This window comes from Myotis nattereri (genome assembly GCF_964212035.1).
Source record: "Myotis nattereri genome assembly, chromosome: 16".
In the NCBI taxonomy this organism is placed as follows: domain Eukaryota; kingdom Metazoa; phylum Chordata; class Mammalia; order Chiroptera; family Vespertilionidae; genus Myotis; species Myotis nattereri.
The window spans coordinates 12578876-12592558 of NC_138091.1; the positions used below are offsets into that span (position 1 = coordinate 12578876).

General features: G+C 43.9%; 1 protein-coding gene across 1 annotated transcript in view; it reads right to left on the reverse strand.

Annotated features, from left to right (window-relative positions):
- Positions 1-9380: 9380 nt before the first annotated feature.
- Positions 9381-13683, reverse strand: part of MYOCD (myocardin) — a gene marked incomplete at both ends in the record, with an annotated part of 82852 nt that continues 78549 nt past the window's right edge. The window contains 2 exons of the mRNA XM_081109277.1: positions 9381-9952; positions 12548-12605. Of these exons, the coding sequence (XP_080965403.1) occupies positions 9381-9952; positions 12548-12605 (630 nt within the window). The remainder of the gene's footprint in view (positions 9953-12547; positions 12606-13683) is intronic.

Below are 13683 nucleotides of genomic sequence, written 5' to 3' on the forward strand. Positions count from 1 at the left end.
CTCTCACCTTGGTTACCAACCAACTCATTATTAAATCAAATAACACTCTTCAGTCCTCACTTTGAAATTTTCTCCCTCTTCAGTGTCTGGGATACCACCTTCCCATAGTTTTCCTCCTGGTTTTCTAGCCACTCCCTTTCCTTCTCCTTTGCTAATATCTTAAATGTTGATGTTCCCCAAGATACTCTTCTCATCCCCCCATTGCATAGGTCATAGACATTCCCACGATCTCAGTTATCTTTTGTATGCTGACTACTCCCATATTTAATCCCTATGCAAAGGGATGCTGTGTTTCAGACTTCTCTAGTAAATTCTTTTGACATCAGGCCATGCAGGCACTAGGCCCTTAAAAATTAAATTTGTAATTTTTCCTATTAAGTAACTGTGGTGAAGCATGGGACTTGGTTGGAAAGTTTGTAAGGAGGAATCTCCGAAAGGTCAGAACCTCCAAGGAGGCTGGCCGAAGGCAGCTAGCTACCCCTGCCTTGACTTTTCCAAACAAGTCTGAGCCCCCAGGTGTTTTACTAGAATCTTTATGTCTAGTCTTTAGATGTCCTTGCTTAAAGGACACTACAGACGCATGTGTCTTCTCAAGGATGCTTACCCTACTGATAGTATCTAACAGTTAATTTTAGTTCAAGCTGTTGTTACAATAAAAGCCTAAGGAGATAGGCTAATGGTGCTGTTTGGTTTCTCAAGCCAACCAGTCCCTTAGCCCTCTCTTTCACAGAAATGTGTGTCAGAGTAATCATTCATCCATGGGTAGGAGTCTGCTGGTCAGCCTTGGCAAGTAACTATTCCTCATTCTGGCCTTTTGCCTCTTTGAATGAAATTAACATATATTCGACATCCAACTATCCCTCCCCTAAACCAAATTCATTTCCTCCATCACTATCCACATCCAATGGTCAAGTCCATACTTTCCCTTCCAATAACATGTTTCAAATTTACCTTCATCTCTCTATTCCTACCACCACTCTAATCTTAGTAGAATTACAATTTGTCTCTTGGCTGGTTTATTGCAACAGGTTCTTAAGTCACTACTTTCACTCTAACTCCCACCCCATCCCATCACTCTTCATGTAATAAATCTGATATATTGGGTTGCCCATCATTTCCCTTTAAGTTTTTATGTCTATAGAATAAAGAGGGCATCGATGATTTATCAAACTAATTTACAAAAATTTACTGGGCTGCTCTTTCCTTATCTTTGTCATTCCAATTCATTCCCACAGTGTAGTCAGAGTTACCTTTCTAAAGTGTAAAGATTATTACAGTGTTTTCTTGCTTAAAGCTCTTCAGTGATGCCCTACTGGTTTAAGGATATGTTCATATTCTTTAATGTGTTCTATGAGGCCCTTCATGAGCTAGGGAGCCCCTGCTTATTGTGGGTTGACCTGTGGCCCCCATCCCCAAATTCATATGTTAAAGTTCTTATCCTGGGGGAATGTCACCTTATTTGGTTTCTACAGAGGTAATCAAGTTAAAATGAACTTAATCCAATATGACTGATATCCTTAGGAAAAAAAGAAATTTGGACAGAGACACAGGTAAGAAGATAGAGGGACAATGCCATGTGAATATAAGGCAGACATCTATGAGGGTCTTCCTTACTGAATCTACTGATTCAAATGTAATCTCTTCTGGAAACACCCTCACAGCTCTCAGAAGGAACCAACCCTGCCAACACCTTGACTTTGGGCTTCTAGCATGAGACAATGAATTTCTGTTGCGTAAGCCACCTGGTTTGTGGTACTTAGTTACAGCAGCCCTAGCAAACTAATATGGCTACCAACTTCTCTTACATTTCCTACATCTCCACCCTCAACTCCTTCTGTCTTCTTCCTATAACCTCTAGCCATTCTGAACTTCTTACATCCCCCTCAACATGGTAAATTCTCATCTCTAGGCCTTTGCACAGGCTGTTCCCTCTGCTTGGAATGCTCTTTTCCTCAGCCTTTGCTTGGCTAACTCCTATGGCATTAATATCTTGACTTAGTGGTCTCCTCTAGAAAGTCCTCTGGACCATCTCCCTATGCATGGTTTTATTAAATGTCCTTCTTATGTTAGCATAGGTAGCTAGATATTAATAAAGGAAGAGAACAAAGGAAATCAGACACTATTAAGCATAATAAACTAAGGAGTATAAGCCTGCTTGCTCCACCAGGGAACTGCAGCTTCACATACTCCAGGGAATAACAGCAATTCCCCCTACTCCGCCCCCCCCCCCAAAGGGGATTAACACCCTTCCCTTCCCAAGTAGGGAGCAGCCTGCCCTCAGGTACCAGATTGTTGGATTGTCAGGGGAGCACGGGGCTGTAAGTACCTGTACAATAGGAGCTGAGATGGCAACCATGGAGGCCTTCAGTCTAGACTGGGAAAGGGTCGGGTTGGATAAGGGGCACAGGACCCTGGAAGATCTAGGAAATAGATTGGTTAGAGGAAGGATTCAGTGCAAGCCTGCAAAAGCTTGGGAAGTTGATTGGTTAGTTTAAAGAAGTGCCTGGTCCTTCCCAAGCCTGTGATAATATAACCTAAGCCTAACAAAGACAAAGGACTTCCCTTTCTCTCTGTCTTTCTCTCTCTGTCTCTCTCTGTCTCTCTCTGTCTCTCTCTCTCTCTCTCTCTCTTTAGGTAACATGCGCTCGTCTTGTCTGTTCTTGGGTGCATTCTCTCAGTAGCAGCCATGTGGCCCCAGCAGCTGGCCGGGGCCCACAGCACCCTGTGCAGGCTGAGCACAGTGCTGGTCAGGGGCAGACTAAGCTGCCCAGATGCGGACAGAGACGTGGACTGAACCAATGGTGCAAAATATTCTGGACACTGGCTCTGTTTCTGGGCCTGATGAAGACAAGATTGGACTTTTTCCACAGAGGGACAGATGGAGATGAGATATTGGAATCCTGGGGACAGCCTTCTATTTCCATCCAAATAAATCTTATCACGCCACAACCTCCCACGTAAGGGTCTCTTGGAATGCTTTCCTTGCGAGCCTGTGAAAGAACACGATTTTCACCGACACTTGCTTCCATGATCAGGCTGTGTGTCACTCCTATTTGCCTCCTTCACTAGATGACACAATTGAAAGCAGGGTCTGTGTAGTAGAAGCCCACTGCTTGTGTCTTTTCAGCGTCCATGCCCCTTTTTTTGGTAGTTGCACCTGGATTTTCCCTTCTCCACCGTCAGTCCATGAGATTCAGATGATCCCGCTCCCTGGCTCAGGGCTGAATAGGGAATCCAGGCCTCATGAATGAATTTCTGCCTCATTCTCATGGCCACAAGGACATCCTGTCTGCCCCCTTTCCAGAGCACTGAGAGACGCTCTGAGATTCCCGCTGGGCCGCAGGAAGGAGAGGCTCCCCTTGGTTGGAATCGTTAATCTGGCTGCTGGCAACCGGTTACCTTCTTGCTTCTACATGGGGAGAGTTCACCGGAAAATAAAGCCACAGCAGGAAGGCAGAGCCACGGCATGGAATATAATCAATTCTCATGGAATATAATCAATAGGGATCTTCTCACAATAGCTCAGTTCTTCGATGTGATTTATAATAATCATGGACAAGAAAATGGCAGGAATATATTTAGGAGAGGAAAGCAGATAAAAACTGCCTCTCACTTAGGGAGTCTATACATATTCAGTGGTTCTCAACCTGTGGGTCGCGACCCCTTTGGCGGTCGAATGACCCTTTCACAGGGATCACCTAAGACCACCCTGCATATCAAATATTTACATTACAATTCATAACAGTAGCAACATTACAGTTATGAAGTAGCCACGAAAATAATTTTATGGTTGGGTCACAACAAGAGGAACTGTATTTAAAGGGCCAGAAGGTTGAGAACCACTGAAGGTCATCTGGAAGCCAAATTCTATATGAAAACGTGGGTTGGCTAAGCTGTCTGTGTGTGGGTGTGTATTTTAATAGGCAGATATGTACCTGGAGAGTCAGTTCTTTTCATGCAAGTCCTCAATTTACTAATATGACCAGTATGAGAGCAGGTGAGATGTGCAGTGTTGAAGACTGGGGGCTTTGATGATGAGGAAAGTTTGTCTACTGGCTTTTGACATTGTTTAGTTGTGTAGCCTTAATCAACTTTGCTTCTTTGAACCTCAGTTTCCTCGCATGTAAAATACGGACGGTAACAGTACCACTTCCTGGCGCCGTGGTGAGGGTTACATGAAATCACACACTTGAAGGGCACAGTACAGTGCTCGGTACATCATATGGTCAAGAAAAAAGCTTACATCTCTTTTTAAAATAAACATTTTATTTAAAAATATATATATATTTTAAAAGAACACATGCCAACTTTGGTATTTTAGCCATTGCTTCTTTTCTCTTCCTGGCAACCCACATTGCTTTCTGGTTATGTATAGTTGAGCCAAGGAGACCAACATGAAAACTACACCTCATGGGGTCCCCACAGAAAATGTGCGCTTGGTCTTTTTATTTCTTTACAAAGCACCGTGTTGTGTTTCAGCAAGGAGGGTTTCAAGCACCCAGCAAGCACTGCCCTCTTTCCACCTTGGAGAGGAACCCTGTGGGCATGTGGCTTCCCTTCCTTTGGAAAACATCAGAATAGCATCCAGAATCCCCATGGTTATACTCCCTTTCCATGAACGCTCAGAAGCTGTTACGCCATTTATGGGAAACTCATGTTGCCAGCAGGTGGTTAAAATAAGCACAAGAGACTTTCAGGGGTGTGTCTTAATGCACAGGGGAAATTGCCAAATCCTAGAATCCGAAGGAACTTACTGGCACGTGATTGAACTCAATGAATCCTCATGATTTCCCTGGCAGATGCTAGCAAAATTCTTCCAAGATCTTTTCTCGTCTTAAACTTATCTTTTCATGCATAGTCTCAACCTGGGGGCCTCTGAAAATGTGGATTCTCCAATCAAACCCAGCTCCCGAACACACCGGAGCTGCTCTCAGCACCAGAGGCCCATCTTTTCCCAGGGCCTGGATTCAGGGTCTATGAATACCATCTTTCTAACAAGGCACTAGCAATTTCAGCCTCTGCACCACCCTGCGGGGTGATGCTGGATTGATAGGAAAACAAAGAGCCCAGAACCGTTCACTCCAAATTCTCTCATCTCTGATAGCAAGCAGTGTGCCAGCTTTGGTGGGCTTCCCACTGTGAGGAATGCGGCAAAACCCAAGGCGGAAGGTAGTGCCTTCACATTCCACAGCTTTTCGGCTAAGGATGGAGGCTCACCTTGGACACCCCGCCCCTGCAGTAAGTGTTCTTGTTCTCCAGAGAGCTTGCTATGGAGACGGAGGATCAGTGATAGGGCAAGATGTTTTCCTCTCCCATCCCCAATTTTCATGGGTTTCTGTATCTGGAGATAAAAAGAATCCTAAAATGCTTACAAATGTTTGATGTGGTGGGAGGTATTGAAAGATCTCCAGGTGATCTACTACTGCTGTTTGGTCATTGAGAAAGAGACAAGAAAAGAATGTTAGCGTGGGTGATAGCTCTTAGCTAAAAAGGAGTCCTCTGTTCTCTCTTCTGGAAAAATGAAGACGCCCTTTTTATCACGGCTAAGGGGTTTCTGGTCTGAGGACTGGGAAATTCCCAGTGTTCTTGCTTATAGCAACTGCAACTCCCCAGCCACTCAAATTCTGAACCATCTGTTTAGTCAGTTTGGTATTGGATATCTGAGGATTTGTGTGATCTGTACAGGTTAGACATCAAGTAATTATCTATTGGATGAGTAAATTGGATGCAGGAGTTTTCAGCCACACCATGATCTGTTTTTAGGAGAGCTGATAGAATTTAAATAATTTTTGAAAAGGAGTGTCTCAAATGCTTGTTTTTAATTCATTCTTTTTTTTTTTCAGATTGGAAATAAATGCTTTGAATGGCAAAGGTCTCCAGTTCTCAGACCCTTGACTACTCAGGTGGAGACGCTCTTGGTTTCCTTATTTATGGTGCAGTCATTGCATTTCTAAAGGATGACTTTTCATCTAAAACTTTGTGGTTCACTTTTCAACATGCAATGCCTTAGGTGGCCTGAGAGGTCCACAGATCAGGAAGTTGGGACCCTGTTCTCTCCTCTCTCCCTCCCTCCTGTTCTTCTTTCCCTCCTTTTGTCCCTTCCTTCCTTCTTCCCTTCCTTCCTCCCCTCCTCCTTCCCTCCCCCCTTTCCTCTCTCTCCCTCATAATATAATATGTGTGTCATATCAATAACATTGTGAGAAGCAGGGCTACAACTAATAAGCACCGGCTTAATGACAGCATTTGCACAAATGAATTTTCTACTCCTTTGGAAAGTCTGAACCTAAGGGACTGCATCAGCATTCAAATGTCTGCAAATGTCTGCAGGTCTGCTGCACCATGGGGTGCCAAGAATATTAAGAAAACCACAGGTAGTTATTTTCAGGCCTAAGATAATTAAGAAACATGGATGTGGCCATCTTTATAAGTCTCTGTACATCTTTTTATCAGGCCCAATTTGTCACCAAAACAGAGGACACAACTAAGAGATTAAAGAACTTAAAAATCCCCAATAGGAGACAGATGAATTAACATGAATGATCTGATCCATGGGGGGAAGCCAACTTCATCAAATTTCTCCCAATTATCCCCGGTTTTATCCCACAAATACACCTGAGCTATGAAGAGACAGAGTGAGTATGCTGTGTGGAGACTGTGGAAGGAGGTTGAGATCAATAATCCAGGGTCTGATCTGTGTTAAGTGTGTTGGTTTGCAGCAGCAAGTAGGGTCCGTCTTTTGCCAACTGTGAGGTGTGTACAAGGTAATAACCTAAAAAGATCCCTAAAGATGCAGAAACTTGCAAAGTTCAGAGGCCCTCCTAACCAAGTCTATTTCTTCAGATGGGACGACCCAAAGGAAAAAATAATTAACACTCAGACTATTGTCTCAGAGGAGGGACACTATGAGTTTGTTTTCCAAAGGAAGTAAAGGGTGGGGAGGATAACATACAAATCACACAACGTAACGCATGAAAAATGTACTGACCAGCAAGCTTTGTTAAGATCCAAATAGAATTTCAACATCTGAGGAATAAACAAATGTGAGGAATGTGTTAATAAGGGTTTCTTTCCCATGCTTCATCTTCAAAGAAAAGATTGGTCATCCCCTCCAGTACCCCCTAGATTTTTGATTCTGATGACCGACATAAAAGCAAAATGAAAAATTTACCATGTGGATCTTTTAAAGCGCAATGCAGATCAAGGAATGTAAAAGGGTTTTAATGTTCCTTTTATGCTCTCCAGGAGAGACTGTATTGCCGTTTCCAGCTGCTAATGGTGAAGCTGTTCTGTCTTTCACATCCATGTCCATTGTCAATATGAGCTTGTTCACAGTAAGCAAGTGGCTGTGAGTCATCGGCTGGAGCCTCAGTCACACACAGAGAGGCAATGTGTAGTCTGGTTGGTTAACTAGAAACTCGTAGTGAGAAAGACCAAGTATCATTTCACAGCAGATTGAGGCTTAAAGGTTTTTGGCATAGATCTCTGTAACACTGCTTTACAAGATTCATACACACATGTGTATGTGTCTATACACATGTATGTATATATGTGTACATACATAGACACACACACACACACACATATATACATATCCCCCACCCCTAATAAGCTCTGGCAGCTTTCAGAGTAACAGTCACCAAAAACTCTGTTCACACAAGTTTTACAAGTTAACAATGGAATGATTTCTAAATCTTTGGTTTATCAAAAAAAGAACTTCTAAAATCACAACATTTTTGGTTATTTTCTCCGTAAGTGCACAGTGAACAACATTTTTTACAAAATAAGAAAACAGTGCCTTAGTGATTTAAATTAAAACAACAACAACAGCTACTTGCTACGGCATGCAACACTATAAACACGGTGAAGCCACAGTGCACCTTGGGGAGACCGTCCCGACAGCTGAGTTTTCCAACCCCCAGCACAAGCGTGAGAGGTAATGAGGAATGCACACGACACCACTGTCTTTTCTTCCTCCCACTGTTTTCAACGCACAATTGTGTTTTCTTTCAGAAATCCATACCTAAAACACTCTCTCCTTGTATCTCTACAATATAACGATTTCCAATTTCCCAAATCAATGATTGCTGCAAATCAAACGAGGGGAGAATGAGCGTGGTGACTGATGGGCCAAGTCACCAGTTTCTTCCTAAAGACATTCTTTCAACTTCCTTCTGCAGCAAGTTATGCATATGGAGAATGCGTTTTCCAGGAAAACCTGGAGTTTTAGCTTTTTGAAATATGGCTTTATTAGGAGTATGGGAGCTTATTAGATCTACAGTAAGAAGTCCTCTTCTCTCAATGTCGGGGCAAAACAAGAAAGATATCTGAACAAGGAGCAAGAAAGGATTGGTCTCTTGAAAGAAAAGTTGAGTGGGAGAAAAATAAACAAGACCATGCCCATTCCAGAAAAAGAAGTTGGGCCTCACACATAGTCCTGTTATAATAGCCTATGGCTTACTAGTATTCCCATGATATGGGAAACAGTGTTCTCTAGTGCTGTCTGAGTGATCCCTGATATGGCTCCCTGAGGCTAGAGCGGTCCTTTCATCTGCTTAGGTCAGCACTAGTCTTTGGAATTAAGGAGGGTGGTGCTGGAGAACCTCCCATGGCAGGCGTTTCTTGCCTGTTTCACAATGCTTCCCACCACAGAGAGAGTGGGAGTGATGCAGCTAATTGGTTAAGAAAAAGGGAAGTTCCGGGAAGGGTTCTCTGCAACAATGGCGGGTCAGTTTTTATCACTGACCACACAGACTCTTGGGTAGGAGATTGGAAACGGTTTCAATGGGGCAGCTTTGTGGCCACGGGATACTGAGTTGATTTTTCTCCCCTGGGAATGAATTGGTTCTGCCCCTCTATTCTGCCTCAAGAACTCTGTAACTGAAACTGGGCCGTATTTGTATTTTGAAAGACAGTAATGGAGCTATGAGAATCAGCCTCCATCATAGGTGTGTCTTCTATAACCTTTGATGGACTGACTTCCCTGAACTCCCAAGTTTACATTTTCTTTCCAATAAATTCACGAGAAAAGCTTACAAAGTGAGATTATGCCCCAACAATGTCTTAATTAAAAATGGGCTAGAAAATATATTGGTGTTTGAAAAGGTAGTGAGAGATTTTTTTTTGGCATTCTTGATCTGAGAAAGCACATTTTAAGTGCATTGCTAAAATCAGTAACAGTCATTGAATGTTGGGAAGTATTATATATATATATATATAGGACTCCTATTTGTGCTGTTGATAGTCATAGAAATCTCCACTGCTTCTTCTAAATTTCTTCCTCCTCTGCCTCCCCCTCCTCCTGCTCCTCCTTTTGGGTAATACAAGTATTTGTGGTCGTAGAATTCCTATTGGCCTTCCTTAGCATTTTTGCATCCGGCATTCTACCACTGCTGTAAGTGCAGGTCCATGGGGGAATTCAAATTCAGATCTGTGACATCCAGAAAATCGATGTTGAAGATGCTAGGCCCGCTGGTGCTGAGTGAGCTGAAGCTTGGTGTGGAGCTTGGGGGAGTGAGGTCCAGCCACTCCATGGTTTCCCAGGGAGATTCAGTGAAGCTTAACTGCAGCCCACTGCTGTCCACAGAAGAAGGTGAAAACTGAGTGTGTATCGGGGAGAGGGGACCTGGCAAGATCTCGTGCGCATTGAAGAGGTCTTCTGCAGCCTTCCCAGAGAATCCATCCATTATGCCATCGAAAGAGGGCTCCTCACTCCCGATTTTTAGAAGGGCAACATCGCTCACCTTTCCCAAGGGGCTGTGGGAATTTAATAAGACTTCAAGGTGCTCATCACTGTCTGTGCCGTAGCGATCAAATGAGAGCTGGCCTCCTGAAGACGCTTGTTCAAAGGGAGCAGAAGCCTTGGGGAGGGCAGCAGTGGGGCTTCGGGAAGACCTAGGCATCTTTGGGACCTTTTGAAGACACGAATGATCCTCTCTGGCATCAGCTGGCATTTCTGTTGGTAAAACACAATGGGAACTGTCAAATCACCCCAAACAGAGCATGCCACACAACGCGAATGTTTGGAGTGAACGAGTTACACTCAGATGCAGGAGGTGGCTATGCTTCTCTGGTCGCTGCTCACTACCCTCTCTTATCTCTAGACGGCTCTACGCATCCCTATCCCCCTGACCCCGCCGGGTCTCTCTTCACATCCTTTCTTTCTGGAAATTTCACTTTGTGTTTATCAAATTCTCAAAGCGGGTTCCTTTATCTGCTCCTTCACTGACACCTGTCTGTCCCCTGAGGACATTGCATCCTCTGTTACATCCTCAGTGTGGGCTCCTGTACTTCAGAGCAGAAGGTACGTCTTCCTGCTGCCACTCTCTGATTGTTACTCCCCCACCTTATAACTCCTGGCTTTCAGGGTCATGCTGCTCTCCCCACCATCCTACCCCACACAGGCCTCCTCATCCACTGAAAACTCTATTCCCTAGTTCCGTGGTTGGCAAACTGTGGCTCGCGAGCCACATGCGGCTCTTTGGCCCCTAGAGTGTGGCTCTTCCACAAAATACCACATGCAGGCGTGCATACAGTGTGACTGAAACTTCATGGCCCATGCGCAGAAGTCAGTTTTTGGCCTGGGCGAGTCTATTTTGAAGAAGTACTGTTTATATTTGGCTCTGTTGACTAATGAGTTTGCCGACCACTGCCCTAGTTCATTGCTTTTCCCCCACTTTAACTCCTGTCATTCTCTGTAATTTCAGCATCCTCAGAAGTCACCCATTGTCCAGCTGGCTTCTCAGTTCCTTGACATCGCCATCGCCCTCAACTTCAGTGATTCCTTCATTTTCACTCTTTGGACACACCCTGGACCTTATCATTTCCAAAAACTTTATCCCTCTGAAAGCTCAATATCAAGCAAAATTTCCCACTCTCAATGCATCCCCTCCTATTCCTCTAACTTACCCAACAACAATTTCTCAGCCACAAGGAGTCACTCTAATCTACAGACACCACTATTTTATCACCATCCATCCACCCCTTCTGGTTTTCATTTCTTTTCTTTCCAATTCATATTATCTAGTCCACCATTATATATATAATCTCCCTAATATACACATAGACCAAATGGCTGAACAACCGAACAACTGAACCGGTCACTATGATGTTCACTGACCACCAGGGGGCATGCGCAGAACATGGTGGGTGTTGGCTGTGGCAGGATGGTGTAGCAGGTGAGAGGGGGTGCCAGACCACGGTGGGGTACCAGTCACTGTCATTGGGGCAAGTCTCTGGTGGTTACTGAAAATTCTTTGCTTCTGTGTGCCATGGTCACGCCCGGCGCTTGCACCTGCTGCCGGCGCCAGCCCCACTCGCACCCGCTGCCCATCTTTTCCTTCTTCTCTCTTGCTACGATAGAGGAATTGCCTGCTCTCTAGCTTGTTGTCAATCTCCCTCACCAGACTGCAAACTGCCCAAAGGTGAGGACTTGGTCCAGTGCAGCCTTGAGCCTGGACCCTCTTTCTCTGAAACTTTAAGTGTTGTTACCTGAGGTTTTTTTTTTTTTTCTTTCTATCTACACTTTCTCCTATGTGACCTTATTCATTTGTATGGTTTCAAATTCCAAGTACATATTATATAATTAAAAAAAATAAATACATGACTTAAAAGGGGCAAAAAGAATATGTCGATAATTTTTATTGCTAGCTTGAAAGACATTCAAGCATGAGTGGACCATCTAATGGGAGATTAATAATTGAATATCATTTTGAGTAGGTAGCACAAAACTTGTTTTATCTTCTCCATCCTTCTCACAGTGAAGATAGGGACACTGGGATTAGAACGGTAGAGAGAAATAGTATAAAACGAGGAAAGTTAGGGAACAGTTGGAACATGAAACCTGTTAAAATGATTGGTGGAAATGTTCCAAGGACAAAGGGACAATGGCGGAGAGGAGTCATCCACAATCCTTCCTTTGTCTGCTCCAAAGTGGACAGGAAGCTCAGATGGAGTGACCACTGTACCCATAGACCAGTGGTTCTCCACCTTCCTCATGCCGCGACCCTTTAATACAGTTCCTCATGTTGTGGTGACCCCCAATTTCATTGTTACAAATTGAACATATTAAAGCACAGTGATTAATCACAAAAGCAATATGTAATTATATAAGTGTCTTCCGATGGTCTTAGGTGACCCCTGTGAAAGGGTCGTTCAACACCCAAAGGGGTCGCGACCCACAGGTTGAGAACCGCTGCCATAGACTTTTCAGTCCCATTTACAGTGAGCACCTGGGTTTATCCCCTAGGCAGTGGTCGGCAAACTGAGGCTTGGCAAACCGTGGCTTGCGAGCCACATGCGGCTCTTTGGCCCCTTGAGTGTGGCTCTTTCACAAAATACCGGCTCTTCCACAAAATACCAACCTCTGCGCATGGGCCATGAAGTTTCAGTCGCACTGTATGTGCATGCCCACACGTGGTATTTTGTGGAAGAGCCGCACTGAAGGACCCAAAGAGCCGCATGTGGCTCGTGAGCCACGGTTTTCCGACCACGGCCCTAGAGTACATGTAAGTGCAGAGTATCCTGATGGGCGGAACACGGGCAGTCTTACCTCCACTTTCAATGAGGACATCCAGGAGTTCGTCCATCTGCTGACTGCGAGTCATTTGCTATTATGAATTAACCAAAGGAGGACAGGAAAGTCAGAAGGTGGCTCCTTCTCCGATAGGAAATCATTAGAAGCAGCACCACATATTTTTGAACTAGGTTTGACTAGTTATATTTTTAATTGTGGTAAAATACACAAAACATAAAATTTATCATCTTAACCATTCGTAAGTGTACAGTTCAGTGATATTTAGTACATTCACATTGTTGTGCAACGATCACCACTTTCCATCTCCATAACTGCTCTCATCTTGCAAAAGTGAAACTCTGTCCCCATTAATCAACAACTCCCCATTCTATTCTCCTCCCTGGCCCTGGCAACCACCATTCTACTTTCTGTACCTATGAATCTGACTCCTCTAGATATCTTTTTTTTTTTTAAAATATATTTTATTGATTTTTTTACAGAGAGGAAGGGAGAGAGATAGAAAGTTAGAAACATCGATGAGAGAGAAACATCGATCAGCTGCCTCCTGCACATCTCCTACTGGGGATGTGCCCGCAACCCAGGTACATGCCCTTGACCGGAATCGAACCTGGGACCTTTCAGTCCGCAGGCCGACGCTCAATCCACTGAGCCAAACCGGTTCCGGCTAGATATCTTATATAGTGGATTCACATATAGTATTTTTTCTTTTGTGACTGGCTTATTTCACTTAGCGTAATGTCTTCAAGGCTCATCCATGTCAGAATTTCCCTCCTCATTAAGGCTGAATAATATTCATTGTATGTATATACCACATTTTGTTTATCCATTCATCCATTGATGGACACCTTTTGGCTTTTGTGAATAATGCTACTATAAGCATAGGTGTAACTGGTTTTTGGCCACTTATCTCACTTTGAAGTGAATATGGCCTAAGAATGTGGCTCATATTTCCCTAGTTCCTCATTGCAATAGTCTGTGGAACTTGTCAACACTTGTAGGGACTGGACCCCTCCCCTCTGGCTCAATGGCATTAAGTAGAGTCTTATTAATGGAAATCCACTTTGCTTGGCCTTTTTCTTTTCTTTCAAAACTGTGATATTTACAGATACCAGGTTGATATTTACAGATATCAGGGAAAGGAAATGGGGAGA